At 44.3% G+C, this 26708-nt stretch overlaps 1 protein-coding gene across 1 annotated transcript in view; it reads left to right on the forward strand.

The window, feature by feature from the left end:
• Positions 1-556: 556 nt before the first annotated feature.
• The window catches only part of LOC127581517 (EMI domain-containing protein 1-like), a 60620-nt gene continuing 34468 nt past the window's right edge, over positions 557-26708 (forward strand). Inside the window, exons 1-2 of the mRNA XM_052035975.1 lie at positions 557-640; positions 14177-14312. Coding sequence (XP_051891935.1) covers positions 557-640; positions 14177-14312 — 220 coding nt within the window. The remainder of the gene's footprint in view (positions 641-14176; positions 14313-26708) is intronic.

A 26708-nucleotide genomic window follows, 5' to 3' on the forward strand; every position in this document is an offset into this window, starting at 1 on the left:
CTCTCCCAAGGTCTCTATCAAAGAAAGCAAAAATTAGATTAATAAGACACCCCATTCACTAAGATACACCAGATAATTACAGACCTGTGAGTCTAATGTCAGGGATGGAGATGTTATTGGAAAAAATATGAGGGACAGCATTAGCCTACATCTGGAAAGGCAGGGCTTGATCAAAGATAGTCAGCATGGCTTTGTTAGGGGGAGATCCTGCCTGACCAATTTGACTGAATTTTTTTGAAGGGATTACAAAATCGATTGACAAAGCACTGTGATTGATGTTGTCTCTGTGGACTTCAGCAAGGCCCTTGAGAAGGTACCATATGGAAAACTGGTCCAAAAGGTTAGAGTCCTAGGGATCCAGGGCAAGTTGACAAATTGTCAAATGTACAGATGGCACAAAAATTGGTGGTGTTGTTGATAATGAGGAAGATAGTCTTAAGCTACAGGACAATATTGATCATCGGATAAGTTGAGCAAAGCAATGGCTGATGGAATTTAATCTTGATAAGTGTACGGTGATGCACTTTGGGAGGATTAATAAGGGTGGGCATACACAATGAAAGGCAGGAGCCTGGGGAATACTGGGGAACAGAGGCACCTTGGTGTGCAGGTCCAGGGATCTCTGAAGGTGGCAGCACAGGTAAATAAGGTGGTGGACCAAACAAATGGGGTGCTAACCTTCATTAGCCAGGGCATAGAATAAAAGAAATGAAAGGATATGCTACAACTTTATAAAACATTAGTCCACTGCTGGAGTACTGTGTACAGTTCTAGCTGCCACACCATAGAAAAGACGTGGTTGTACCGGAGAGGGTTCAGAGCAGATTCATCAGGTTGTTGCCTGGGGTGGATTGTTTCAGCTATGAGGGGAGATTGTATAGGCTGAGTTTGTTTTCCTCAGAGCAGAGAAGGCTGAGAGGTGTATCTGATAGAAGCATGTAAAATTCAAAGGGTAGATAGTAGGAAACTTTTCCCCATAGTAAACCATATGTTTAAGTTAAGGGGGAAGATGTTTAGAATTTTTTTCACCCAGAGGATGCTAAGAATCTGGAAAGCATGCCGAAGTGGGCGGTGGAGGCGGGTATTCTCACAACATTTAAGAAATATCTGAATGAGCACTGGAAACACCAGGGCATGAAAGGCTCCAGAACAAGTGCTGTTGAAGAGGATTAGTGTACCCATTTGATGTTAGAATGAACATGCTGGACTGAAGGGTCTGTTTCTGTGCTGTGTGACACAATCATGATTTTATTTATATCTGGTTGTTAAAATATATACCATGGTTTGACTTCTCTTGTGCTATGACACATACTGACCACAGCAATCTATTTGGAAAACCATGTTCCACTTATAGTATTTCATTGTTTTTTGGATGGTGATTTTGATGTGGACATGGACTGGACTGTTGAAAGTAGTTTGATCTGTAAATAGTATAATGTTCAATTTATATTGGAATGATGTATTCATTATATCATGTTTTGTTTTAGCACTGCATGTTAGTTATTGAATATGTTTTGCAATTTATTGCACTGTGATCTATTACTGGAAATTGAGTATAACACACTGTGCTGTTTTTTCCTCCTGTGTAATGCAGTGTAGTAATGCACGAAGATCTTACTGGGACTGGAGGGTTTCAGTTATGAGGAGAAGCTAGGTAAGGTATAACATTTTTCCCTGGAGCATTGGAGGCTCAGGGGTGACCTCAGAGGTTCATAAAATCATGAGGGGCATAGATAAAGTGACTAGCCACAGACTTTTACCAGGGTAGGGGAGTCCAAAAACTGGAGGGCTTAGGTTTAAAGTGAGAGGGGAGAGATTTAAAGGAGACCTAAGGGGCAACTTTTTTCACGCTGAGGGTGGTGAGTATATGAAACAATCTGCTAGAGAAAGTGGTAGAGAGGGGTACATCTAAAACACTTAAAAGACATTAGGACAGGTACATGGATAGGAAAGGTTTAGAGAGATATGGGCCAAACACAGGAAAATCAGACAGGCTCAGTTAGGCAACGTGGTCAGCATGGATGAGTTGGGCCAAAGGGCCTGTTTCCCTGCTGTATAGCTCTATGACTATGTTGTAGATGAGCACTGTATAATAGTAATGCTGGCGAAGGGAGTGGTGACATGGTGGTTAATTCACTGGTGAAATTATTGGACTAGTAATCCAAAGACTTGGACTAATGATTATCTCAAAGATAGGGAATTTAGTTTCAGTTAATTGGGGATGTTTTAAAACAGAAGTTAGTCTCAGTAACAGACATTTGGCATCCTTATCTTTTCTAACTTCTGTGTGAATCCAGACCTACAGTAAATGCAGTCTGAAGTATCCTAGTAAGTCAATTAATTACATCAAAATGTGAATATTAAACAGAGTGAGAAATGAAACAAACAGCTCACTTGGGATCGACATGGGCACTGAATTCAAACACCACAGTCTTGATCCTCACCCAGCAACTCTTGCAAAGTCCTCACAGAGCAGTGAATGAATGAAGAGAGCTGTCCCAGCAACCAAGCCAGAGAAGCACCGCAGAGCTGCATTCCCACAATCACACCTCACAGACAACACTCCACTCTTCCGTCTCAATCCCAAGGTGCAGGACAGCAGGAGGGCACAGCCACCAGGTGGTGGCACAGTGGTATACAGGCAGACCACATGAAGTCTCATGGCATCAGGCTGTTGTGAGATAATTTCGAGGTCTCAAAGGACAAAGACTCTGAACAGAGCCTTGGAGTTAAATGATTTATTTACAAAGGTAAATGCAGGAAAAAGGTAACAGGATATACACACACACACACACACACACACACACACACACACACACACACCAGTGATAGCAAGCGTGGGAAGATTGCAACAAGGGTAAAATACACACACACACAATGAACTGGGTACAATCAAGGAAAACCAATACACTACCTGCCACCCCTTGACCCAGTACAGGCATGGCTCTATGTTCCCAGGGATACTAACTAATTTCTCTAGCGCAGTTACTCAGCCTGAAATGAAGCAGATGCTCCTAACTTCTACTAAACAGTGCACAGCTCTGAGACAAGGCATCCCTCAGAGACAGAACCAAGCATGTGGCACTCTTTATACTGCTGGAGGGCTGGGGGGTCCGGCCCAGGTAGTTCAAACAGGCCAATGGCCCAAGGCCAGGTACAATGGTGCTTAAAGGGACCAATGGTCAAGTGTGCACTGATGGGTGGGGTGGAGCCAAACCTTGATTGACAGTGGTGTGTCTTCTGATCAGGTAGGGGCAGTGCTGTCACGTGACAGCCACGACCCTCCACAATACACAGGTCAAACATGGACAAGGAAGCCTCCTCATTATCACCCCCTGCGCGTGCATACACACACACTCATCTTAGTTGATGAAATTGGTGCTCCTTCATGTTGAACAACTGTGGGAAGAAGCACTGAAAGACATAGAATGTACTTGGGATGCGGAACTTTGATGCCCATCACCAAGAGCGGCTTGGTAGCGCCAGCACTGACCACCTGGCTGCATCCTGAAGAACAGACTGGGTCTGTGGCAAGTAGTCAGTGAACCAAAATGAGGGTTAAACCTGTTAGATGTCTTCTTTGCCAATCTATCGGTGGCAGGTGCACCTGTCCATGATACTGGTAGAAGTCATCTCTGCACGGTCCCTGGGGAGATGAGATTCCATTTTCACACAGATACACCTTTTATTATGTTGTGTGCACTACAGTTACGCCAAATCAGATTGATGGCTCATAAGGGGGAATCCATGAGCAACTCCATGTAGTTACGGATTGTCTCTACCCCTTGTCCACTTGAGCTTTTGAAGAGCATTCAGAAATGACTGGAGACACACGAAGGTGCTGGAACCTGGAACAACAACTGAGAAGCTTGAAGAACTCAGTGGGTCAGGCAGCATCGGTGGAGGGAAGTGGACAGTCAATGTTTCGGGTCGAGACTGCCAAAGTGAATTGTTTGGTTGGGATTGGATGGCTTCCAGCCATACAGGCTGGTTCTGATTCTCACTAGGTGATTCCACCTGGTGCTGTCAACACCACACAGTGAGAACCTGGACCCAGTGCCGAGGCCAGCAATAATGCAGTTCAACATGTTAACCTGCAGCTCTTCAAATGCTGGCCACAACCATTTATTCCTTTTTTGAACACAGGGCTAGGAAGTCATGCATACAACTCCCAAAACAACAGTGCTCACTGTTGAAAATCAGGTGCCTAAGTGCCCATAAGAAATTCTGCCTCCTCTTTTTTCAGCAAGATTTTGATTCTCATCAGCTTTTTTTCTTAGTGTAAATCCTCTAAATGATGTTACCAGTAGTGCAGCATGCAAAATTCATCTGTAGTAGGATTTGCAATCTCTCTGGTTTGAAAGACAATGGTTCTTACTTACTCACAAAGCAATGGGCCTTTACTCACTGTGTCTCCCAATACCATGATCTTTAAAGCTCCCACACAAAATGCCTTCCTTGTCCTCACTGAGACCCATGACCATAAATCCAGCCAGACAGGCATGCCTGCATTGCTGTGCCCAGGGAGGTCAGGCTCACTCTCAGCTTCCTGGCCTCAGGATTACTCCAGGCCTCTGTTGCTGATCTCTGCACATCTTATTGTTTGCAGCTAACTTACGTGTTTGAAAGCTTTAGGAAGGAAGACTTTGTCAACTTTATAGCTCAGTTGACCACAAATTGCTCATTTCACATTCTAGTTTTACCATAAACAAAAAAGGCCAAAATTTCTACAGCACCTTTCATAACTTCTAGACGTTCCAAAGCACTTTATAGTACTTTTGCTACAGTGTAGGAAACATGTCTAAACTTGCTGTAAACCATTTGGTACATCCTCGGTTTGTGGGACATTATATAAAAATGCAGATCTTTTTGCGGAGATGGCGAAACCAGACCCAATTTGGTTCTTCCTTGGTCTTTTGCAGACTGGCTCCAGTCTGTGGCAGTTATTTGGCGACAAGCATTGAAATGTCAGGCATTGCAAAAATCACACAGGTTGCCCACAGGGCTGGCTCTTTGGCGAAGTTTCTCTTTGTGCTGACTGTCTCTGGGACAATGTTCAGCATTCTCGGGTCTCTTGGTTTTTCTATGAAACTGAGAAGGTCTTGAGATTGTTTGCAGAACTCACTGTGAGGAAGGCCACAGTACTGGAGAAGAACAATCAAGTGGAACATCAGACTTTCTTTGCAATTGAGACAAAGTGGATCTGGGTTGTGCCAGGAAATTCATCCCAAGGGAATGTTAATTTTCTGTTTTTAAAAAACGAATTGATTATAATTTACTTCCTTTGTTACAACCCAGATTTAATTGCTTCTCTTCATACCGAGGACTGAATGGACAGGGATTTCCTGCACTGCCCCAAGTGAAGTGGACAGACAAGATCACTTCTAAGTTTCATGCTGAAACCTCTTTTATGGAGCTTTCCTTTGTGCTGGGGTGTGCATTTGTGGAATAACATAAAAATCATTTCAGTCTGAGGACCTGAAAGGGAATGGCCGCAGCATTGATACCCGTGTAAACCCAGGAGACAGCAGAGGAGAGAGCGGCTGTGCAGCTTTGCTCCACTGCTCAGCTCACTGTGCTGAGCCCATGTGAGGCGAGGACCTAGCTCCTGGCTCTGTCAGCTGAACAGAGAGTGGGGCTGTGACAGGCCCGGTCTCCTGGTTGGGGGCTGGTGGGATAGGGCTCTTCTCCCAGTGAGGGGGCCATGTGGATCACTGGTGGATCATTGCATTTTAGTCACAGGGCCAGAAAACTGTCGTGATATCTGTAACTGTGGTAACTGTAGTTTGGTTTGAGTGTGTGTGCATTTGTGAGTGTGTGTTTGTGTGAGAGTGAGTGCATATGAGTTTGTATTTTTGGTTTCAGTGTGGATATGAGTGCACTTGTCAATAGTGCATTTGGTTACAAATGTGTGTGCAAGTGTATATATATGTCACATGAGTACACGTGTGAATAAGTGTATGTTTCTGTATGTGGGTGAGTGTCCGGTGGGGGTGAGTCAGTGTTTGTGTGTAAATGTGTTAGGTCAGAGTCCCCATTATAATAATAGGCAAATGGGGAATTCTGAGCTAAGGCAATTTTAATCATACTGAGGTCTGCACAGGTCTTCCTCGAAAGGGCAGCATCACTAAGGAGAAGGAAGTAAATTGTCTTCTTATCCTCAGTAGTCACTGAACTCACATGCAAAATCTTTGTCAAGTCTTTCTTCAAAGTCTTTGTGAATCAGGAATGAAGGGGACGCTTTTGGAGTGGACAAAGGAAATTGAACTTAAACAAGCTTTAGGTCCCTGCCTCAGATCTGTTTCAGGTGGTCTTCAGTGAAGCTGGGGAGCTACCTGGGATGGTACAGTTGCCTGAGATGGAGTGTTTTATTTCTGAGGAGAGATTGGATAGGCTTGGTTTGTTTTCCTTGGAGCAGAGGAGGCTGAGGGGAGACCTGATTGAGGTGTACAAAATTATGAGAGGCATAGTTGGGGTAAACATAAGAAACTTTGCCCTGTGGCAGAAGTGTCTAAGACCAGAGGGCATATGTGAGGAGTAACAGGTTTACAGGGGAACCAAGGAAGTACTTTTTCAGACCACGCTGTCTGAGGGGTGATAGAGGCAGGTACTCTCAAGCATCTGGATCAGCACTTGAATTGCTAAGGCATACCAGGCTGTGGACCAAGTGCTGGTAAATGGAATTATGACAGATAAGTACTTGATGGTCGACATAAATGTGGTGGGCCAAAGGGCCTGTTTCTGTGCTCTATGTCTCTATGACCCAACCCACTATCAGCAATTGGCAAGTATATTCATGACATCCTGAAACTGACTCTCTTGTCACATTACACCACAAGGCAGGCAGCGACAGGACCTATTTCCATCACTGTGCTTTTGGATCTCTGAATTTACCTGACCTGAAGACATGCTTGCTGGATTATTTTCTTAATTAGCCAATCACGTTGGGCATTGTATTTAGCCACTGGTTATAAAGTCAAAGCACAAAAACAGGCCCTTTGGCCCAATTTCTCCGTGCTGATTAAGTTGCTTACCCGAACTAGTCCCATGTGCCTGCACTTGGCCCATATCCCTCTAATCCTTTCCTATCCATGCACCTGTCCAAATGTCTTTTAATATTGTAATTGTACCCACCTCTGGCAGTTCATATACCCATATACACCCACCACACTCTGTGTGAAAAAGTTGCCCATCAGGTCCCGTTTAAATCTTTCCCCTCTCACCTTAAACCTATACCCTTTAGTTTTAGTGAATGAAATGAACAGTTATCAGTTGGAGTCAAATGGAGTTACTTGATATCAATATATTTTAAGTTTTTAGCGATTCTTCAAATGAAAAACAGCCACACAGAGTTTAGAAAATTGTTTGGAACATAGACTGCAATGAATTGAAATCTGGTTGTCTCATCAGCACCGAGTTGTTGTGTGATTATTTGCATTCATAATAATTAATGCCTCCTTTTGTTCTAATTAGTGCCAATCTGGGTTTGAATTTCCATTGGATTGTTTACTTCATTTACTCTTCCTTGCTTGTGTGTGAAATGATTGACCTTGGGATTTTGGATCCCAGACACCCAGACCACTGATGGACGTTACACTTTTCATCTCATTCTGTGTCCGAGAAACTCAGGGTCTCCCCTGTAAAGACAATAATATTGTAAAAATGTTGGAGAAGAACTATTTCATAGCTCCCAGAGCTAGTGATACTTTGACTGTTGAAAATAAATTTCAGCCCCAAGGTAATGATGGATGTAACATTCCCAGCCGGCAGTACAGGATCATAACAGCAAGAAGGATCTGAAGCTAAGTGGGGGAGCTGCTTGGTTATTTTCCAGATGTGTTGTCCTCGCCCTGAGTGTTGGTCCCACTGGGCATACTGCAGGAGTGGTGGGCAGGGCAATGCTCCAGGGCCCCTGAGGGAGGAGAGGAAGAAGCACTTCTTCCGGTGGACCCTATCCCCCAGGAGCACAGGAGGAGTCACAGCCCGGCAGAGATTTGTAACTCTTGTGAGAGGAGCTACACCCATCCTGCCCATAGAGGTGAACATCGCTGTCATCCTGAACTTCTCACGTACCCTCCGACTGGATTTCAGTCGTGCTCTGACATTGCAGGTGTGTTGCACTTCCCCTGCCTCTCACTGGGTTACTGAAGTCGGTACTGATAATCTGGGGGCCCTGCACAGCTGAACATCCAGCAGAAAGACCCAACTATGTTAAATAGATGGAGACCTGACGTCAGGAGCACAGGGTCACTTCCCAAGAGCATGGTATTGCTTTACCACATGTTGTTGGCAAATGTGCTGATGCACCAAGATTGCAGCACCACCATACACAGATTACTTTCACACCACCAGTCCAAGCTTGCTCCTTGTGATGCACAAGGACCGGTTATTCTCCCTGTGTTAGCATCACCCAGCAGCTTAAAGAAAGAAGAATTTTTTTTTAGTTTCAATCAGGAGAAATGTCAAATCAGCTACTGATTCACCAGTGTGGATTTTAGATTTACAGAAAGTCACAATCTGCTCCACTGTGTCTGATGAAAATTCACTGATGCATCTTCCATTGTTTTATACATGTAATTAATTATTTAATTTCATTTTCAGAATGTATGAACTGTACAAAATTTATTGAACTACAGGAGAGATTACACAGTCTGGAGATGAAAGTAAGTGAACTATTTAACAGTAGTTGTTTCATATTTGCTCCATGTAAGGGAACTAGGCTGGTGTGCACCGTCATGGAAGCAGTCATGGGAAAGTAAGTATGGGAGGGGAGTGGAGATGTCGCAGTGATGGCCTGTTCTTCATCATGTGTTCAGGAGAGGCCTAGAGGGAAGATGGGTTATACCCGGGATTCAAGGCTTGAACGTACAGCAGAACGTTAGGGAGGAGTGCCAGGTTAGCCTTTGTTACTCAGGAGGTGAGATAGTGTGGATCAGTTGAAAAATCATAAGTGGAAGGATATAGAGAGATCATCAGTGTAAGTTCCACCTGCCACCTGTCCAAGGGTCATGCCCAGAGCACTGAGTCAGTTTCTCTCTGTAGTTATTCTTGCCTTGAAAGCAGAAGAGGATGGATTATTCAAGATTTTGAAGAGGTAACGGCCTATCCAGTCTTTCCCCTTGGCAGAACACTCCACCCCAGGATCAATATCCTGGTGAATCTCCCCTTCACCCTCTCCAGTACAGTCAGGTCTTCACTATGGTGTTCCTGCTTTCTTTCCCTATCCCTTGATCCCTCCAGCCCTAAGGACAATATCTAACTCTTTGAATGTATTTAATGATTTGGCTTCAACTGCTTTCTGTGGTTTACACAGGTTCACCAATCTGAGAGAAGAAATTTCTCCTCACCTCTGACTTAAACAGCTGATTCCTTAGACTGTGACCTTGAGTCATGGCCTCCCCAGCCATAGAGTCATAGAGACATACAGCACAGAAACAGGCCCTTCGGCCCAACTGGTCCATGCCGACCAAGATTCCCATCTGAGCTAGTCCCATTTGCCCATGTTTGGCCTGTATCCCTCTAAACCTTTCCTATCCATGTACCTGTCTAAGTGCGTTTTAAATGTTAATGTACCTGCCTCAACCACTTCCTCTGGGTAGCTCGTTCCATATACTGACTACCCTCTGGGTGAAAAAGTTGCCCCTCAGTTTCCCATTAAATCTCTCCCCCTCACCTTAAACCTATGCCCTCTCGTTCTTGATTCCCCAGACTTGGGAAAAAGACTGCGCATTGACTCTATCTATGACCCCCATGATTTTATACACCTCTATAAGATCACCCCTCATTCTCCTATGCTCCAATGAATAAAATCCCAACCTGCTCAACCTCTCTCCATAACTCAGTCCCTCGAGTCCCAACAACATTCTCGTAATTCTCCTCTGCACTCTTTCCAGCTTAATGGCATCTATCCTGTAGCAGGGTGACCAAAACTGAACACAATATTCCGAATGAGGCATAATGTCCCAACTTCTACTCAGTTCCCCGACTGATAAAGGCCAGCGTGCCAAACGCCTTCTTCACCACCCTGTGATGAAGAACAGGCCATCACTGCGACATCTACTTCTACTTGTGATGCCACTTTCAGGGAACCATGTACTTGTACGCCTGGGTCCCTCTGTTCTACAACACTCCCTAGGGCCTTACCTAGCCATCAGGAACATTCTTCCTGCTTCCAATCTGTCTAGTCTTCTTCGAATTTTGTAGGTATCTGTGAGATCCCCTCTCATTCTTCTGAAGCATTGCCCATTATGTCCAAGATGCTGTCCCACTCGCACTTCAACCACCAGCCTGGCTACATTCCTAAGATTAATTGTAGTACTGCCTCTTCTCTATGTACTGGCTCAAAAACCGATTCCAGATGCACTTTAACTTCACAACAACACCTACTCCTCCAACCCCAACCTGTAACACTAGGGCAGTCCCAGTAAATGTTGAGGAAGTTGAAATTTCCCATTCTATAACCTCTCTGTGATTCACCTGCATACCTGCTCCTCTATCTCCCGCTGACTATTCAATGGCCAGTCATATACCCCCCAGCTGTGTGATTGTCCCCTCTTTGATATGGCCTAAGTTGAGAAGCCTTCTAGAATATCCTTCCTCATCACCACAGTAACAGACTCTCTAATCATTATTGCAAAGCCCCCTCCTTTTTCACACCGCCTCCTATCACACCTGAACGTTCTGTACCCTGCCCTTCCTTCAACTATGTCTCTGTGATATCTGCAATATTATATTCCCATGAGCTGAACAACACTCTCAGCTCATCTGCCTTACTGGTCAGGTTCCTTGCATTAAAGTGGATGCTTTCCGTTCCCCGTCTGTGCTTTATCATGCCCATGTCTGCTCAGCCTACTGGACGGATTTAGTCTTTCCTCTATATTTGGCTGAACCTCCTCCACTACTGTACATCTGCTCAGTGCTTCATTCCCCTGCCAAATTGGTTTATGACTCTCCCCAACAACACTACCAAACTTCCCAATCATTCTGGTTTAGGCACAACCCATGCAACTTGTACAGGTCTCACCTCCCCCAGAAATGGTCCCAGAAATCTAAAGCTCTCTCTTCCCCAACATCTCTTTAGCCACACATTCATCTGACATATCCTCCAAATCCAATACTCTCGATTTGATCCAGAGATTGCAACCTTTGAGATCCTGCTTGTTAATCTGCTATGTAGCTCCTAAGTACATTTTGCAGGACCTGGTCCCTCCTTTTAGCTCTGTGGTTAGTACCACAGTTGTTATAAGATAAGATATCATTATTAGTCACATGTATATTGAAACACACAGTGAAATGCATCTTTGCGTAGAGTGTTCTGGGGACAGCCCACAAGTGTCGCCACGCTTCCAGTGCCAACATAACATGCCCACAACTTCCTAACCTGTACATCTTCAGAATGTGGGAGGAAACCGGAGCACCCGTAGGAAACCCACGCAGACACAGGGAGAACGTACAAACTCCCTACAGACAGCGGTCAGAATTGAACCCGGGTCGCTGGCACTGTAAAGCGTAATGCTAACTGCTACACTACTGTGCCTGCCCGTGTTATGGAGTAGAGGGAGGTTATTTATTTCTAAGAAGGTACGAGTTTTGGGGAGTACAGGAACAAATGGACCTCTGAGTAGAAATACACCAAACACTGAAAGGTTAACAAGGCCTTAAAGAAAACAATGCAAGTGTGAAGGTATCTCTAGAGAGATGGGATTGAAAAGCAGAGAAGTTGCATGAAATCTATATCAGATCTTGGATTGGCCCTGGACTATTGGTTATATAATAAAATGTGATCAGAGGCAGTGGAGAGCACAGAGGAGATTTATGTAGCTGATGTGAAAAAATTTTTAAATTTTTAAATTTAAATCTTTTTTAAATTTTAAATTTTACTTACAGCGTGGTAACAGGCCCTTCCGGCCCAACGAGTCCACACCACCCATTTTAAACCCAATTAACCTACCCATACGTCTTTGCAATGTGGGAGGAAACCGGAGCACCCGGAGGAAGCCCATGCAGACATGGGAGAACGTACAAACTCCTTGCAGACAGCGACGGGAATCCAACCCCGATCGCTGGTGCTGTAATAGCGCTGCGCTAACCGCTACGCTACCGTGCGTATATCAGGGAAGGTTGAGCAGATAAGGCCTCATTTCTCTTGAGAAATGCAGGCTGAGGAGTGATGCAATAGAGGTCTTTATGGACACAGGGAGAAGGTTTCCCTTTGTGGGGCATTGAACAGAGGTCATCAGCATTACCAAGACATCCAATGGGGAATTTAGAAGACAAGTTTACCTAAAGAGCAGTGAGAGTGTGGAACTCACCAGCGCGGGGAGGGTTAGAGGCAAATAGAACAGATGCATTTAAGAGGAAGCCGGAGATTCCTCCATCTCCATTTCTCCCTCTCTTTCCCCCTCTCTTGCCCTTCAACCCTTCCTCCTCCCCTTGCCCTCTTGCCCAGCCCCTCCCTCTTCCTCCCTCCCTACTTCTCCATCCTTCTGATCCTCTTTGCTGCTCTCCTTCTATGCATTTCCCTCCACCCACACACAGCCATGTCAGTCTTTGTCTCCCAGCTGGGCCCCACCTCAGGCCCTGCCTGCTGCCAGGGATTGGCTGCAGCAATGGCGAAGAGGTTTTGTGGGCAGGGCTTGTTATCAGTGCGGCTTATCCCACACTGCATTAATCCTCTGTTGCCCCAACAAACCGCCAGTCTCTGTGTCCTCGGCCTCTTGTGCTGTCCAACACATCTCAGCGTAAACTCAGGGATGAGCACCTTGTCCTCTGAATGGTGTTCAGTAACTTCAGATGGTGATTCCGCCTCTACTGGTTCTGTTGATTGTGCCCCAGAACCACCCATTGCCATACTCCCTCAGATCTCTGTCATCTATTCTCCATGGTATTCCATCCCGTTCCGTCCTCCCATTCCACTTCCCCAGCAGTATTTCCCTGTACTGTAGATATTGTTTTATCTTTAATATTTTCCCTTTGTGAGGGAAGAACCTGTAATGTTAACTCTGTTTCCCTCTCCAGGTGCTACCTGACCTGCTGAGTGTTTCCCTCTACTTCAGATTTCCAGATCCACCATATTTTGGCTCCGTACTGTCATTCCAGGAGTTCCCATTTTGTGAACGTTCTCCTCAGCAGGATTCCTGTTTGCTTCTCTTACCTCATTCACCTTTGCATCCTCTTTTCCTGACTTTCACCAGGTGTCTCCCTAACTCACTTCTACAGCCACCTCTTTCCCAGTGACGCCTCCGGCTCTGACTTGTTCTGTGTGAATTCCAGCAATGTTCAGCATTTGCCCCGAGACCTGTGTTCAACGCCGCGTCTCGCTGCTCACAGCCCCTCCTCAGTGGCAGTGGCTCCTCCTCTTCCAGGTCCGTCCAATTTCCAGTCCCCTCATTTGGTGCTTCAATTAAAACCCTTTCTCCCCCCTTTCAGGTGTTGGGGACCAGACGCTTCAACAGCCATTGGACACCAATGCTCTGAAGATTTTCCTTCCCCTTCACTTTCCCGCCACCCCCCCACCCCTTCCTTCCAATCTCACTCCTCACTGGGGTTTCACTAGCTCTTCAGTTCTCCCCCGAGACCTCAGCTTCATCTTCATGTGTCCCCAACTCAGCCATTTTCAATCTTGGCATAACAATGAATTCTTTTTTCACCACGATCACCTCAGTGCCGTCTTCTTTGACCAAGAGTTCCCTCCCAGCCCTGTGTTCCCCTCACCAAGCCCCTATCCCTACTGCCCACAGTGGACCCATTCACCTTCAGAATTCTCAGCTCCCTTGCACCCTTCCCTTTGGCCTCAGTCTCTCGGGATCTTTCCAGTGCGAGCTCAGCTTTAAATTGACCACCTCAATGTTCTGCTCGTCCACTTTGACTTAGCCCCCCTCCCCTTCCCCGCCTCCCCCACTGATCCATCAACACCCCGCTTCGTGACGTCCAGCCCAGCACCTCCAACAGACTAGCTGAGAAGGCTGCATTGTGAAGTTTGGTGAACCTGATACTCTCGTGCAGAGGCTGGATGTAACTCCTTGACTCCCCCTCATGCTTCCCCTTAACCATAAACCTACCATGAGAGGTGCTTCTCTCTCCACAGATGCTGCCTGACCTGCCGAATACCTCTGGTTTTCTTTGATTTTATTGCATCCGATACGTGAAACTAACTTCAGCCCATGTGTTACTCCAGATGTTGGAGATGCAAGGAATGGGGCCTGCTGAATGGAATGTGGCACCAACAGACAACACGACATCAGGCCCTGATGTGCAACCAAAGCCACAAGATGACCACATGTTCACCGTGAGAGGGGCACCAGGGTCAAAAGGTCAGTGCCAGATCAGCCTTCCTCTAACCTGGTGTGTTACTGATTATTTTATATGGAAGGAGAGGAGAGTTTGAACAAGGATTCTGGGACAGATCTAGTGTGAAAGTGGTGCGGGAGAGATTATAATGGATGATAAAGAGATGGCAGAGGAACTAAATGAGTATTTTGCATCGGTCTTCACTGTGGAGGACATCAGCAATATACCGGATAGTCAGGTGTCTCAAGGGATGGAACTGAGTTCAGTTAAGATTACTAGAGAGAAGGTGCTAGGAAAGCTAAATGGACTAAAGACTGATAAGTCTCCCAGACCGGATGAGGTGCATCCCTGGGTTCTGAAGGAGGTGGCTTTAGAGATAGCAGAGGCATTGGTGATAATTTTCCAGGAATCGATAGACTCCAGCATGGTTCCAGAAGACTGGAGGGTCGCAAATGTAGTTCCGCTGTATAAGAAAGGTGGGAGGCAGCATAAAGGAAATTACAGACCTATTAGTCTGACATCGGTGGTGGGGAAGTTATTGGAATTGATCCTCAAGGATGAGGTTATGGAATACCTAGAGGTGCAAGGCAAGATAGGTCCAAACCAGCATGGTTTGGTGAAGGGAAGATCCTGCCTGACTAACCTATTGGAGTTTTTTGAGGAAATCTCAGGTAGGGTGGATAAGGGAGAGGCAGTAGGTGTTGTGTATTTAGACTTTCAAAAGGCCTTTGACAAGGTGCCGCACAAGAGACTGATTAATAAGATGAGAGGTCATGGAATTACAGGTAGGATAACAGAATGGGTAGAGCATTGGCCGGTTGGCAGGAAGCAAAGGGTGGGAATAAAGGGATCCTGTTCTGGTTGGCTACCGGTTACTAGTGGGGTTCCGCAGAGGTCGGTGTTGGGGCCACTTCTTTTTACTTTGTACATTAATGATTTGGATGATGGAGTAAATGGTTTTGTGGCTAAGTTTGCAGACGACACCAAGATAGGTGGAGGAGTAGGGAGTATTGAAGAGACAGGAAGGTTGCAGAGAGACCTAGATAGTTTAGGAGAATGGGCAAGGAAATGGTAGATGAGATTCAATGTTGAGAAATGTGCCGTTGTACACTTTGGAAACAGAAATAAACGGGCAGATTATTATCTAGAAGGGGAGAAAATTCAAAGTACAGAAGTACAAAGGGACTCGGGGTACTCGTGCAGGATACCCTAAAGGTTAACCACCAGGTCGGATCGGTGGTAAAGAAAGCAAATGCTATGTTGGCATTCATTTCAAGAGGTATAGTGTATAAAAGTAGGAATGTGTTGATGAGGCTCTACGGGGCACTGGTGAGGCCTCATTTGGAATACTGTGTGCAGTTTTGGGCCCCATATCTTAGGAAGGATGTGCTGATGTTGGAGAGGGTTCAGAGGAGATTTACGAGGATGACTCCCGGAATGAAAGGGCTTACATATGATGAGCATTTGTCGGCTCTTGGACTGTACTCACTGGAGTACAGAAGAATGAGAGGGGACCTCCTAGAGACACTTAAAATGTTGAAAGGACTGGACAGAGTAGATGTGGCCAAGCTGTTTCCCTTGGTGGGTGAGTCCAGGACCAGAGGGCACAATCTTAGAATTAGAGGGTACCGGTTTAAAACAGGGATAAGGAGAAATTTCTTTAGCCAGAGAGTAGTGAATTTACGGAATTCTTTGCCACGTACAGCAGTGGAGGCCCGATCATTGGAGGCATTTAAGGAGGAGATAGATAGGTATCTAATTAGTCAAGGTATCAAGGGATATGGGGATAAGGCTGGAAATTGGGGCTAGAAAGGAATAGTTTCTTTTTCTTTTTTTCTTTTTCTTTAGCTCATGGAGCAGACTCGACGGGCTGAATGGCCTACTTCTGCTCCCTTTTCTTCTGATCTAGTGCCCTCCTTTCCCCAATGATTCTTCAGAGGTCAATGGAGCCTTTGTGTTAAGTGCTACATGGTGAGCAGAGCTACAAAGGGGACTGTGATACGGTGGGAATAACAGCGGTCAGGCTCAAGGCAGATAGGGAAGTCAGTATTACCGGAATGCAAGAGGACGTCCATGATCGGTGAGCTTCTGTCCTGTCGAGGAAGGGAGCAATGTCCCAGGAAGTGATGCGAGACGGATGGAAGGACAGTAAATGCTGGAAAAACTCAGCAGGCCAGGCAGCAAATGTGGAGAGAGAAAAACAGAGTTAATGTTTCAGGTTGAAGATCCGTCATCAGGACTGGAAAAGGGAGAAAACGAGTTGGTTTTAGGTTGCATAGAGTGTGGGGAAGGAATGGATGGATGCGGCATATCAGAAATATTCCCTTTGTCTCAACCATCGCTGCCCTGTGGGAGGGTGATCCTGGTTATCCTGATCCTCAGCAGAGTGGGGAACATGAGTGCGGAGACAGAAAAAACAGATAACGCAAAAATAGTTCAGCAGACAGCATAAGAGAAAACTGAAATATCTTTTACAGGCACAAAAATACTCAAAGGGAGTCAAAATAGGCATCAAAAAGAAGACATGGAGGCTGCAAATGCAGCAGGAGGAGGCAGCAGGATTGGATAAGATAGAAAATAGATTTTAAAAATGCACAAAAATAGTTGGTTGAGCTCAAAGGAGTAAAATCACTTAATCCAGATAGGATGCACCATAGGGACACATGAGCAGAAATTGTACTGTCACTGGCTGTCATCTTTCACTCCTTTCGGACTGGTTTCAGACCACCTGGGGACTGAAGCATTGCACACCTGTTTCTAAACAAAAGGTCTTGGCTAGGATTTGTTAAAAACAGACAAACTAATGAAAGAAATGGAGGGATTGGTAAAGGAGAAATCACATTTAACTAATTTGGTAAGGTTCTTTGATGTTGAAAAAGAGATTGATGAAAGTCTTTTGATTGATTTTGTATGTGAAGTTTTCAAAAGGCACATCTAAAAGGATCCAGCAACGTCAAAGGAACCATCTAACATCCAGCAACGTTAAGGACCATGTGTTTGGAAGGGTAGGCACCTAGAGTTACAGCTGCTATGTGTGTTGTGGAGACAGAGAACAGTTCCAGTGCAGAACTGGACAGAAATAAAACAACAGAAAGTGCTGGAGATACTCGTCAGGTCAGACAGCATCTACGGAGTGAGATGCAGCGTTAACATTTCAGTTTGAAGACCTTTCATCAGAACTAGAACTGGAGATCAGAAGAGACTGAAAGATGCAAGTGGTGGTGGTGTTGGCTGAGGGAGGGTGGTGAAAGCCCGTTGAAGATGATCTGTTTGCAGGAGATGTAACTAGGAAATGAATAAGGACAGAAAGAGAGAAAAATATGTACTGGGCATGTGAGAGAGAAAATGTTACAGGGAAATAAGGGGGGAACATGAAAGATGGAATTACTCCGAGACCTGGCAAAGAATCAGTCAGCCAAATAGCCTCCTCCTGTGGTTTAAGGAAATACGTGAAGTATAATATGGGAACTGTGGGCTACAAAACAAAGCATCTGTTGAACTCTGAAATAGAAGAGACTGCTGAGAATATTCAACAGGTCAGGTAAGTCTGGAGAACAAAGTTCATGTTTCAGGTTGATGACCTTTCATCAGAAATCACCAGTTCCGATTAACAACTGGAAATATTGAGTGTTGAAGGCTCTGCTGTGCCAAGCCAGAGGATGAGGAGGCCAATACCTGGAGGCACAGGGTCATCCCTGCAGACCGAACGGAGGTGTTCTGCAGGGCAGCCACCCAATCGTCATTTGGTTTCCCCAGTGTAGTGGAGACATTCTGAGCACCGAAAGCAGTACTCTGTACTGGAAGAAGTACCAGTAAAATCACCTAGAAGATGTGTTTGGATCCCTAGATGATAGGAAGGGAAGAGGTAAAGGTGATTGCACTGAGATTCCCCAGGATGTTGCCTGGGATGGAGTGGTCAGTTATGAGGAGAGACTGGAGAGGCTGGGTCTGTTGTTGTTGGATGTGAGGAAGCCACGGGAGATCCTGATCGATGTGTACAAAATTATGAGAGGCAGAGATAGGAAGAACTTTTCCCATGGCAAAGAATTTTGAGACCAGAATGCATAGATTTAAGGTGAGGAGTAAGAATGATCTGAGGAAGTATTTTGTTTCACCCAGCGATGGCTGTAGGTGCAGCGACAGTCAGTGACATTTGAAACTGAATTGAGAGCAGTGTGATATCCTCTTGAAATAAACCATCAATCATAAGGCAGGGCAGTTGAAACCAATGTATCACATGTTGTCAGTGTACACCAAAACTACACTGAAGCCAGCTGTGAAACACTTGCTGAAGGTGACGGCATGTGACCAACTGCGCTTTGTTGTTGATCTAGATGCTTCAGTGTAGAACTGGGCAGAACTGGTTTGCCAGTAGAGGAGTGAGCCACATCAAGGACACTGTCCTGCACTGTAAGCTCATTATTTGACAAACTAGCTTTAACGTTCAGTTGAATCATTGATTAGTTTGCAGTATTATCGGGGGAGATGCTTTTGCATTTTCCCCAGGTGAAGCCCTTTTCCAAGAAACAAACAGTGTCTTTCAAAATCTCAGCTGTCAAGCTTGGGGCCTTCCTCTCCCACCATCATTTCCTGCAGCAACTAACCAGCTGAACCAAATCTTCACCCCCACCTTTGCTGCCCATTACTCTCCCTCACCTGGCTCTGATCTCCACTATTTTATGCACAAGGAGGCAGACTTGAATGGATTTACCCCAACCCGTCCCTATTTCTGGAATCACCTGCAGTCCTCCTCCAATTCTGCCCTCTTAAATTCCAAACTTTAATTGCTCCAATAGAAGCAGCCGTGCTTTAACTTGAAAGTGCACGGTTTTCCACCTCTCTAATTGTATTTTGTCCTTTAAGACTCTCCTTAAAACCTCGTGGCTATTGATCGTCTGCCTCATACCCCCACGTATACTCCCGACCAGCGGTTGTTGGTGATGTTCCTGCGTAGTGCCTTGGGATGTATCGTCATGTGAAAGAAACCAAACAAACGTGAAGCTACAGCATTGGACCAGCACAGTGGCACAGCTGGTAGAGCAGCTAATTTGCAGTTTCAGAGACCCAGGTTTAATTCCGACAGAAAGGTGGTTGCACCTTTTCCCTGTGACTTTGTGGGCTTCCATGGAACCATAGAACCATAGAACACTACAGCACAGTAAACAGGCCATTCGGCCCTTCTAGTCTGTGCCAAAACTTTATTCTGCTAGTCCCATTGACCTGCACCCAGTCCATAACCCTCCAGACCTCTCCCATCCATGTATCTATCCAATTTATTCTTAAGAGTGAGCCCGCATTTACTACATCAGATGGCAGCTCGTTCCACACACCCACCACTCTCTGAGTGAAGAAGTTCCCCCTAATGTTCCCCCTAAATCTTCCCCCTTTCACCCTAAAGCCATGTCCTCTCGTACTTATCTCACCTAATCTAGGTGGAAAGAGCCTACTCGCATTTACTCTGTCTATACCCCTCATAATTTTGTAAACCTCTATCAAATCTCCCCTCATTCTTCTGCGCTCCAAGGAATAAAGCCCTAACCTGTTCAATCTTTCCCTGTAACTCAACTCCTGAAGACCTGGCAACATTCTAGTAAATCTCCTCTGCACTCTTTCAATCTTACTGATATCCTTCCTATAGTTAGGTGACCAGAACTGTACACAATACTACAAATTTGGCCTCACCAATGTCTTTCTTTTTCAATCTTTTTATTAGTTTTCAAATTAATACAGATTAATATATAACATCAATGTTTGTACATGTAATACAAAGAGATCAGGAGAACAATCATGGCATAGATAATCATAAAGAACAATAAAATATAAAAAAAAATCTGTGGATCCCACGATCTCTTAGTAAATGAATATAAATATAAAAGAAAGGAAAGGAAAAGATTTATTATATATATAAAAGAAAGAAAAAATCCCCAAATCAATAAGAAAAATTATAAACAATATATCAAGCTAAACAGAAAACATTTCAAAAAAGAACAAAAAAAAAGAAAAAAAAGACAACTGAAATTTCTCAGTAAAAACAGAGCAATATTATGTCGTCAACTCCGTTCCTTTAAATTAGAAAGTTATTGAAAGGGGATCTATATCATGTGAAAATATTGGATAAATGGACTCCAAATATCTTCAAATTTAAGCGAAGGATCAACAGTACCACTCCTAATTTTTTCCAAGTTTAAACATGATATAGTTTGAGAAAACCATTGAAAAGTAGTAGGGGGGATTGAATCCTTCCATTTAAGCAAAATGGATCGTTTAGCCATTGATGTGACAAAGGCAATCATACGGTTAGCGGAAGCAGATAAATGGCCAGACTCTATCCTTGGTAATCCAACAATTGCAGTGATAGGGTGAGGTTGTAAATCAATATTCAATACAGTTGAGATAATGTTAAAAATGTCTTTCCAAAATTTTTCCAAAAGAGGACAGGACCAAAACATATGTGTCAGAGAAGCCACATTCGATTTACATCTGTCACTTATAGGATTTATATGGTGATAAAAACGGGCTAGCTTATCCTTTGACATATGGGTCCTGTGAACTACCTTAAACTGTATCAACGAGTGTCTGGCACACATTGAAGATGTATTAACTAAATGAAGAATTTTCTTCCATGTCTCTGTAGGTATCGATGTCTGGAGTTCACTTTCCCATTTATTCTTAATTTTGTCCAGTGATTCTGGACGTATTTTCATAATTAAATCATAGATTATTGTTATCAAGCCCTTCTGATAACGATTAAGACCTAAAATTTTTTCCGTAATTTCAGTTTTGTAATGTGTGGGAAAAGAGGGTATAGTAGCTTTCAAAAAATTTCTAATCTGCAAATATCGAAGAGTGTGATCTAGGCAAATTGTATTTGTTAGACAATTGTTCAAAAGATGAAAAACAGTTATCAATGAATAGATCACGAAAACATACTATTCCCTTCCTTCTCCATATGGAAAATGCTGAATCAACTCTGGATGGATGAGAGAAAAAATTAGATTGAATGGGACTTGACAAATTAAATTTATTCAATCCAAAAAATTTATGAAATTGAAACCATATTCGTATTGTATGTTTAACAATTGGGTTAATCATATGTTTGCTTAATTTGGTAAGTGCAAAAGGGAGTGAAGCTCCTAAAATAGAAACTAATGAAAATCCAAGTACTGATTGGTGCTCAAGGTGTATCCAATTGGGACATTGAATTACATCTGAATCTTGTATCCAAAAAATTAGATATCTGATATTAAGTGCCCAATAATATAATCTAAAGTTAGGCAGGGCCATACCACCATCCTTTTTTAGTTTTTGTAAATATTTCTTACTTAACCTTGGGTTTCTATTCTGCCAAATATATGAAAGAATTTTAGAATCAATGGTGTCAAAAATAGATTTCGGGACGAAAGTTGGAATCGCTTGAAATAAATATAAAAATTTTGGTAAAATATTCATCTTAACCGCATTAATTCAGCCTACCAATGATAAAGACAGTGGGGACCATTTAGTAAATAATTGTTTAACATGGTCAATTAAAGGCAATAGATTAGCTTTAAATAAGTCCTTATGTTTCTTCGTAATTTTAATACCTAAACACATAAAATAGTCAGTTACCAATCTAAAAGGTAATTGCCTATAACTTGGGGTTTGCATATATAATGGAAAAAGTTTGCTCTTATTAAAATTTAATCTATAGCCAGAAAAAACACTAAACTGATCTAGTAGTGATAGTACTGCGGGGATAGATTCCTCTGGATTAGAAATATAAAGTAACAGGTCATCTGCGTAAAGAGATATCTTATGAATCTTCTGTCCGCGTGCAATGCCACATATATTTGAAGAATCCCAGAGTGCAATAGCCAAGGGTTCCAAAGCAATATCAAATAATAAAGGGCTTAAAGGGCAACACCAATGTCTTATACAACCTCACCATAAATCCCAGCTCCTATACTCAATACTTTGATTTATGAATGCCAGGACGCCAACAGCCTTCTTCACAACCCTGTCCACCTGTGACGCCACTTTCAGGGAATTATGTATCTGAACTCCCAGATCCCTTTGTTCCTCTGCACTCCTCAGTGCCCTACCATTTACTGTGTATGTCCTACCTGATTTGTCCTTCCAAAATGCAACACCTCACACTTGTCTGCATTAAATTCCATCTGCCATTTTCTGGACCATTTTTCCAGTTGGTTCAGATCCGTCTGCAAGCTTTGAAAGCCTTCCTCGCTGCCCACTACGCTTCCAATCTTAGTGTCATCAGCAAACTTACTGATCCAATTTACCACATTATCATCTAGATCATTGATATAGACAAGAAACAACAATGGCCCCAGCACAGATCCCTGAGGCACACCACTAGTCACAGGACTCCAGTTTAAGAAACAATCATCCACTACCACTCTGTCTTCTCCCACACAGCCAATTTCGAATCCAGTTTACAACCTCTCCATGGATACCTACTGTCTGAACCTTCTGAACTAACCTCCCATGTGGGACCTTGTCAAAGGCCTTACTAAAGTCCATGTAAACAACATCCACAGCCTTTCCTTCATCTGCTTTCTTGGTAACCTCCTCGAAAAACTCCACAAGATTCGTTAAACACAATCTACCACGCACAAAGCCATGCTGACTATCCTTAATCAGCTCTTGGCTGTCCAAATACCTGTATACCCAATCTCTAGAACAGCTTCCAATAATTTACCCACTACTGATGTCAGGCTCACTGGCCTGTAATTACCTGGTTTACTTTTAGATCCTTTTTTTAAACAACGGAACAACATGAGCTACCCTCCAGTCCTCCAGCACCGCACCCATGGCTAAGGACATTTTAAATATATCTGCCAGGGCCCCTGCAATTTCTACACTAGTCTCTCTCAAGATCCGAGGAAATATCATGTCAGGCCCTTTATCTGCTGTAACGCAGCAAGTGCCTCCTCCTCTTTAATCTCTATATGTTCCATAACACTACTGCTGGTTTCCCTTCCTTCCATATCCACGATGCCAGTTTCCTGAGTAAATACTGATGCAAAAAAACTTTTTTTTGACCTGTCCTGACCTGTCTGGTTCCCTAATAGGAGATCAAGTATTGCATTCTCTCTCATTAGTACCTCCATATATTGATCTAGAAAACTTTCCTGAACACATTTGACAAACTCCAAGTGGAAGCCCCATCTCCTAAGGCTCCACATTTAGCCGACCACTTTGATCTTCTAGGGGACCAATTTTGTCCCTTACTATCTTTTTACTCTTAATATACTTGTAGAAACCCTTTGGGTTTACCCTCACATTATCTGCCAGAGCAACCTCATGTCTTTTTGATTTCCTGATTTTGTTCTTTAGTATTTTCTTACATGTTCTATACTCTTCAAGTACCTCGCCTGTTCCTAGTTGCCTATACCTGCTATACACCTCTCTCTTTTTCTTAACCAGATCGCTGATATCCCTTGAAAACCAAGGTTCCTTATGTCTGTTAGCTTTGCCTTCAATCCTGGCAGGAACATGCAAACTCTGCACTCTCAAGATTTCACCTTTGAAGGCCTTCCACTGACTGAGCACATCCTTGCCAGAAAACAACATCCCAATCCATTCTTCCGAGATCCTTTCTCATTTCCACAAAATTGGCCTTTCTCCAATTTAGAACCTCAACTCGAGGACCAGACCTGTCCTTATCCATAATTAACTTGAAACTAATGACATTATGGTCACTGGACCCAAAATGTTCACCTACACATACTTCTGTCACCTGACCTGTCTGTTTCCCTAATAGGAGATCAAGTATCGCATTCTCTCTTGTTGGTACCTCTATATATTGATCTAGAAAACTTTCCTGACCACACTTGACAAACTCCAAGCCATCCAGCCCTTTTGCAGTGTGGGAGTCCCAGTCAATATGTGGAAAGTTAAAATCCCCTACTGTTACAACTTTGTTTCTTACATCGGTCTGCTATCTCTCTACAGATTTGCTCCTCCAATTCTCTCTGACTATTGGACGGTCTATAATACAACCCTATTAGTGTGGTCACACCTTTCCCGTTCCTCATCTCCACCCATATGGCCTCTGTAGATGCTCCCTCCGGGCTGTCCTGTCTACACACAGCTGTGATATTTTCCTTGACTAGTAATGCCACTCCTCCCCCTTTCATCCCTCCCCCTCTATCACATCTGAAACAACGGAATCCCGGAACATTAAGCTGCCAGTCCTGCGGCTCCTGCAACCAAGTCTCACTAATGGCAATAATGTCGTAATCCCATGTGCCAATCCATGCCCTAAGCTCATCTGCCTTACTGACAATACTCCTTGCATTGAAGTAGATGCACCTGAGAACATTTCTATCATGTACAAACCTTTGATTTCCATCAGAACATGCCATCCTCACATGACCTTTAACCCCCTCCACTTCACTATCTGCTCTAACACTGGTTCCCCTCCCCCTGTAAATCTAGTTTAAACCCCCCGGAGCAGCACTAGCAAACCTACCCGCAAGTATGTTAGTCCCCCTCCATTTCAGGTGCAAACCATCCCGTCAGAACAGGTCCCACCTTCCCTGGAACAAAGCCCAATTGTCCAGAAACATGAAGCCCTCCCTCCTGCACCATCTCCTTAGCCACGTATTTAGCTGAATTATCTTCCTATTTCTAGCCTCACTAACTCGTGGCACAGGTAGCAACCTTGGAGGTCCTGTCCTTCAACTTTGCACCTAATTCTCTAAACTCTCTTTGCAGGACCTCCTCCTCTTTCATGTCATTGGTCCCTATGTGGTCCACGATTTCTGGCTGCTCACCCTCCCTCCTGAGAATATCGAGAACTCGATCCGAGATATCATGGACCCTGGCACCAGGGAGGCAACAGACCATCCGGGATTCTCGATCTCTCCCACAGAACCTCCTACCTGTCCCCCTAACTATCGAATCCCCTATCACTACTGCTCTCCTCTTTTCCCTCTTTCCTTTCTGAGCTGAGGGTCCAGTCTCGGTGCCAGAGACGCGACCACTACAACTTGTCCCTGGTAGGTCATCCCCACCAGCAGTATCCAAAACAGTATACTTATTGTTGATGGGAACAGCCACAGAGGTGCTCTGCTCTTTCTGTCTATACCCCTTCCATCTCTTGACATTCACCCAGCTACTTGCCTCCTGACTTTTAGGCGTGACTATCTCCCTGAAACTCCTGTCTATTTCTGCCTCTGTCTCACGGATGATCCAGAGTTCATCCAGCTCCAGCTCCAGTTCCCTAACTCGGTTTGTCAGTAGCTGCAGCTGGATGCACCTCTTACAGGTGTAGTCATCAGGGTTTCCTCCAACATCCAAAGACATGCAAGTTGGTAGGTTAATCGGATGCTATAAGTTACCTCTCATGTGCAGCTGACTGGTAGAATCTGGGCAGGGAGTTGAAGGGATGTGGGGAGAATAAAATGGGATTGGCATAGGAATGATTGGTGATAGGTGCAGACACTGGGCTGAAGGGCCTTACTCTGTGCTGTAAGACTCCATGACATCAAATCTCCCCAGTCAGTGTAAACAGGAGCATCTGACAGAAAGGGGAGCCTGGACTACCTGGTAAACTGTTAGTTTTCAATGTTATGACTAACGTCGTAGTCATAGAGCACTACAGCACAGAAACAGGCCCTTTGGCCCATCTAGTCCATGCTGGCCTGGTGTTCTGCCTAGTCCCATCTACCTGCACCCGGACTATATCCCTCCAAACCCCTCCCATCCATGTACCTATCCAGACTTCTCTTAAATGTTACAATTGAACCCGCATCCACCACTTCCACCGGCAGCTCGTTCCACACTCGCACCACCTTCTGAGTGAAGAAGTTCCCCCTCAGATTCCCCTTAAATATTTCACCTTTCACCCTAAACCTATGACCTGTAGTTCTAGTCTCACCCAACCTGAGGGGAAAAAGCCTGCATGCATTCACCCTATCGGTACCCCTCATAATTTTGTATATCACTATAAGATCTCCCCTCATTCTCCTGTGCTCCAGGGAATGAAGTCCTAACCTATTCGACCTTTCCCTATAACTCAGGTCCTCAAGTCCCGGCAACATCCGTGTAAATTTTCTCTGCTCTTTTTCAAGCTTATTGATATCTTTCCTGTAGGTAGGTGACCAGAACTGCACACAATACTCTAAATTCGGCCTCACCAATGTCTTGTACAATTTCAACATAACATCCCAACTCCTGTATTGCCTTGATTTATGAAGGCCAAAGTGACAAAAGCTCTCTTTATGACCCAATCTAACTCAGATGCCACTTTCAAGGAATTATGGATCTTTGTTCTACCGCACACCTCAGAGCCCTACCATTCACTGTAAGTCTTACCCTGGTTTGTCCTCCCAAAGTGCAACACCTCACATTTGTCTGCATTAAATTCCATCTCTCATTTTTCAGCCCATTTTCCCAGCTGGTCAAGATCACGC

The sequence above is a fragment of the Pristis pectinata genome, chromosome 21 (genome assembly GCF_009764475.1).
Source record: "Pristis pectinata isolate sPriPec2 chromosome 21, sPriPec2.1.pri, whole genome shotgun sequence".
Lineage (NCBI taxonomy): Eukaryota > Metazoa > Chordata > Chondrichthyes > Rhinopristiformes > Pristidae > Pristis > Pristis pectinata.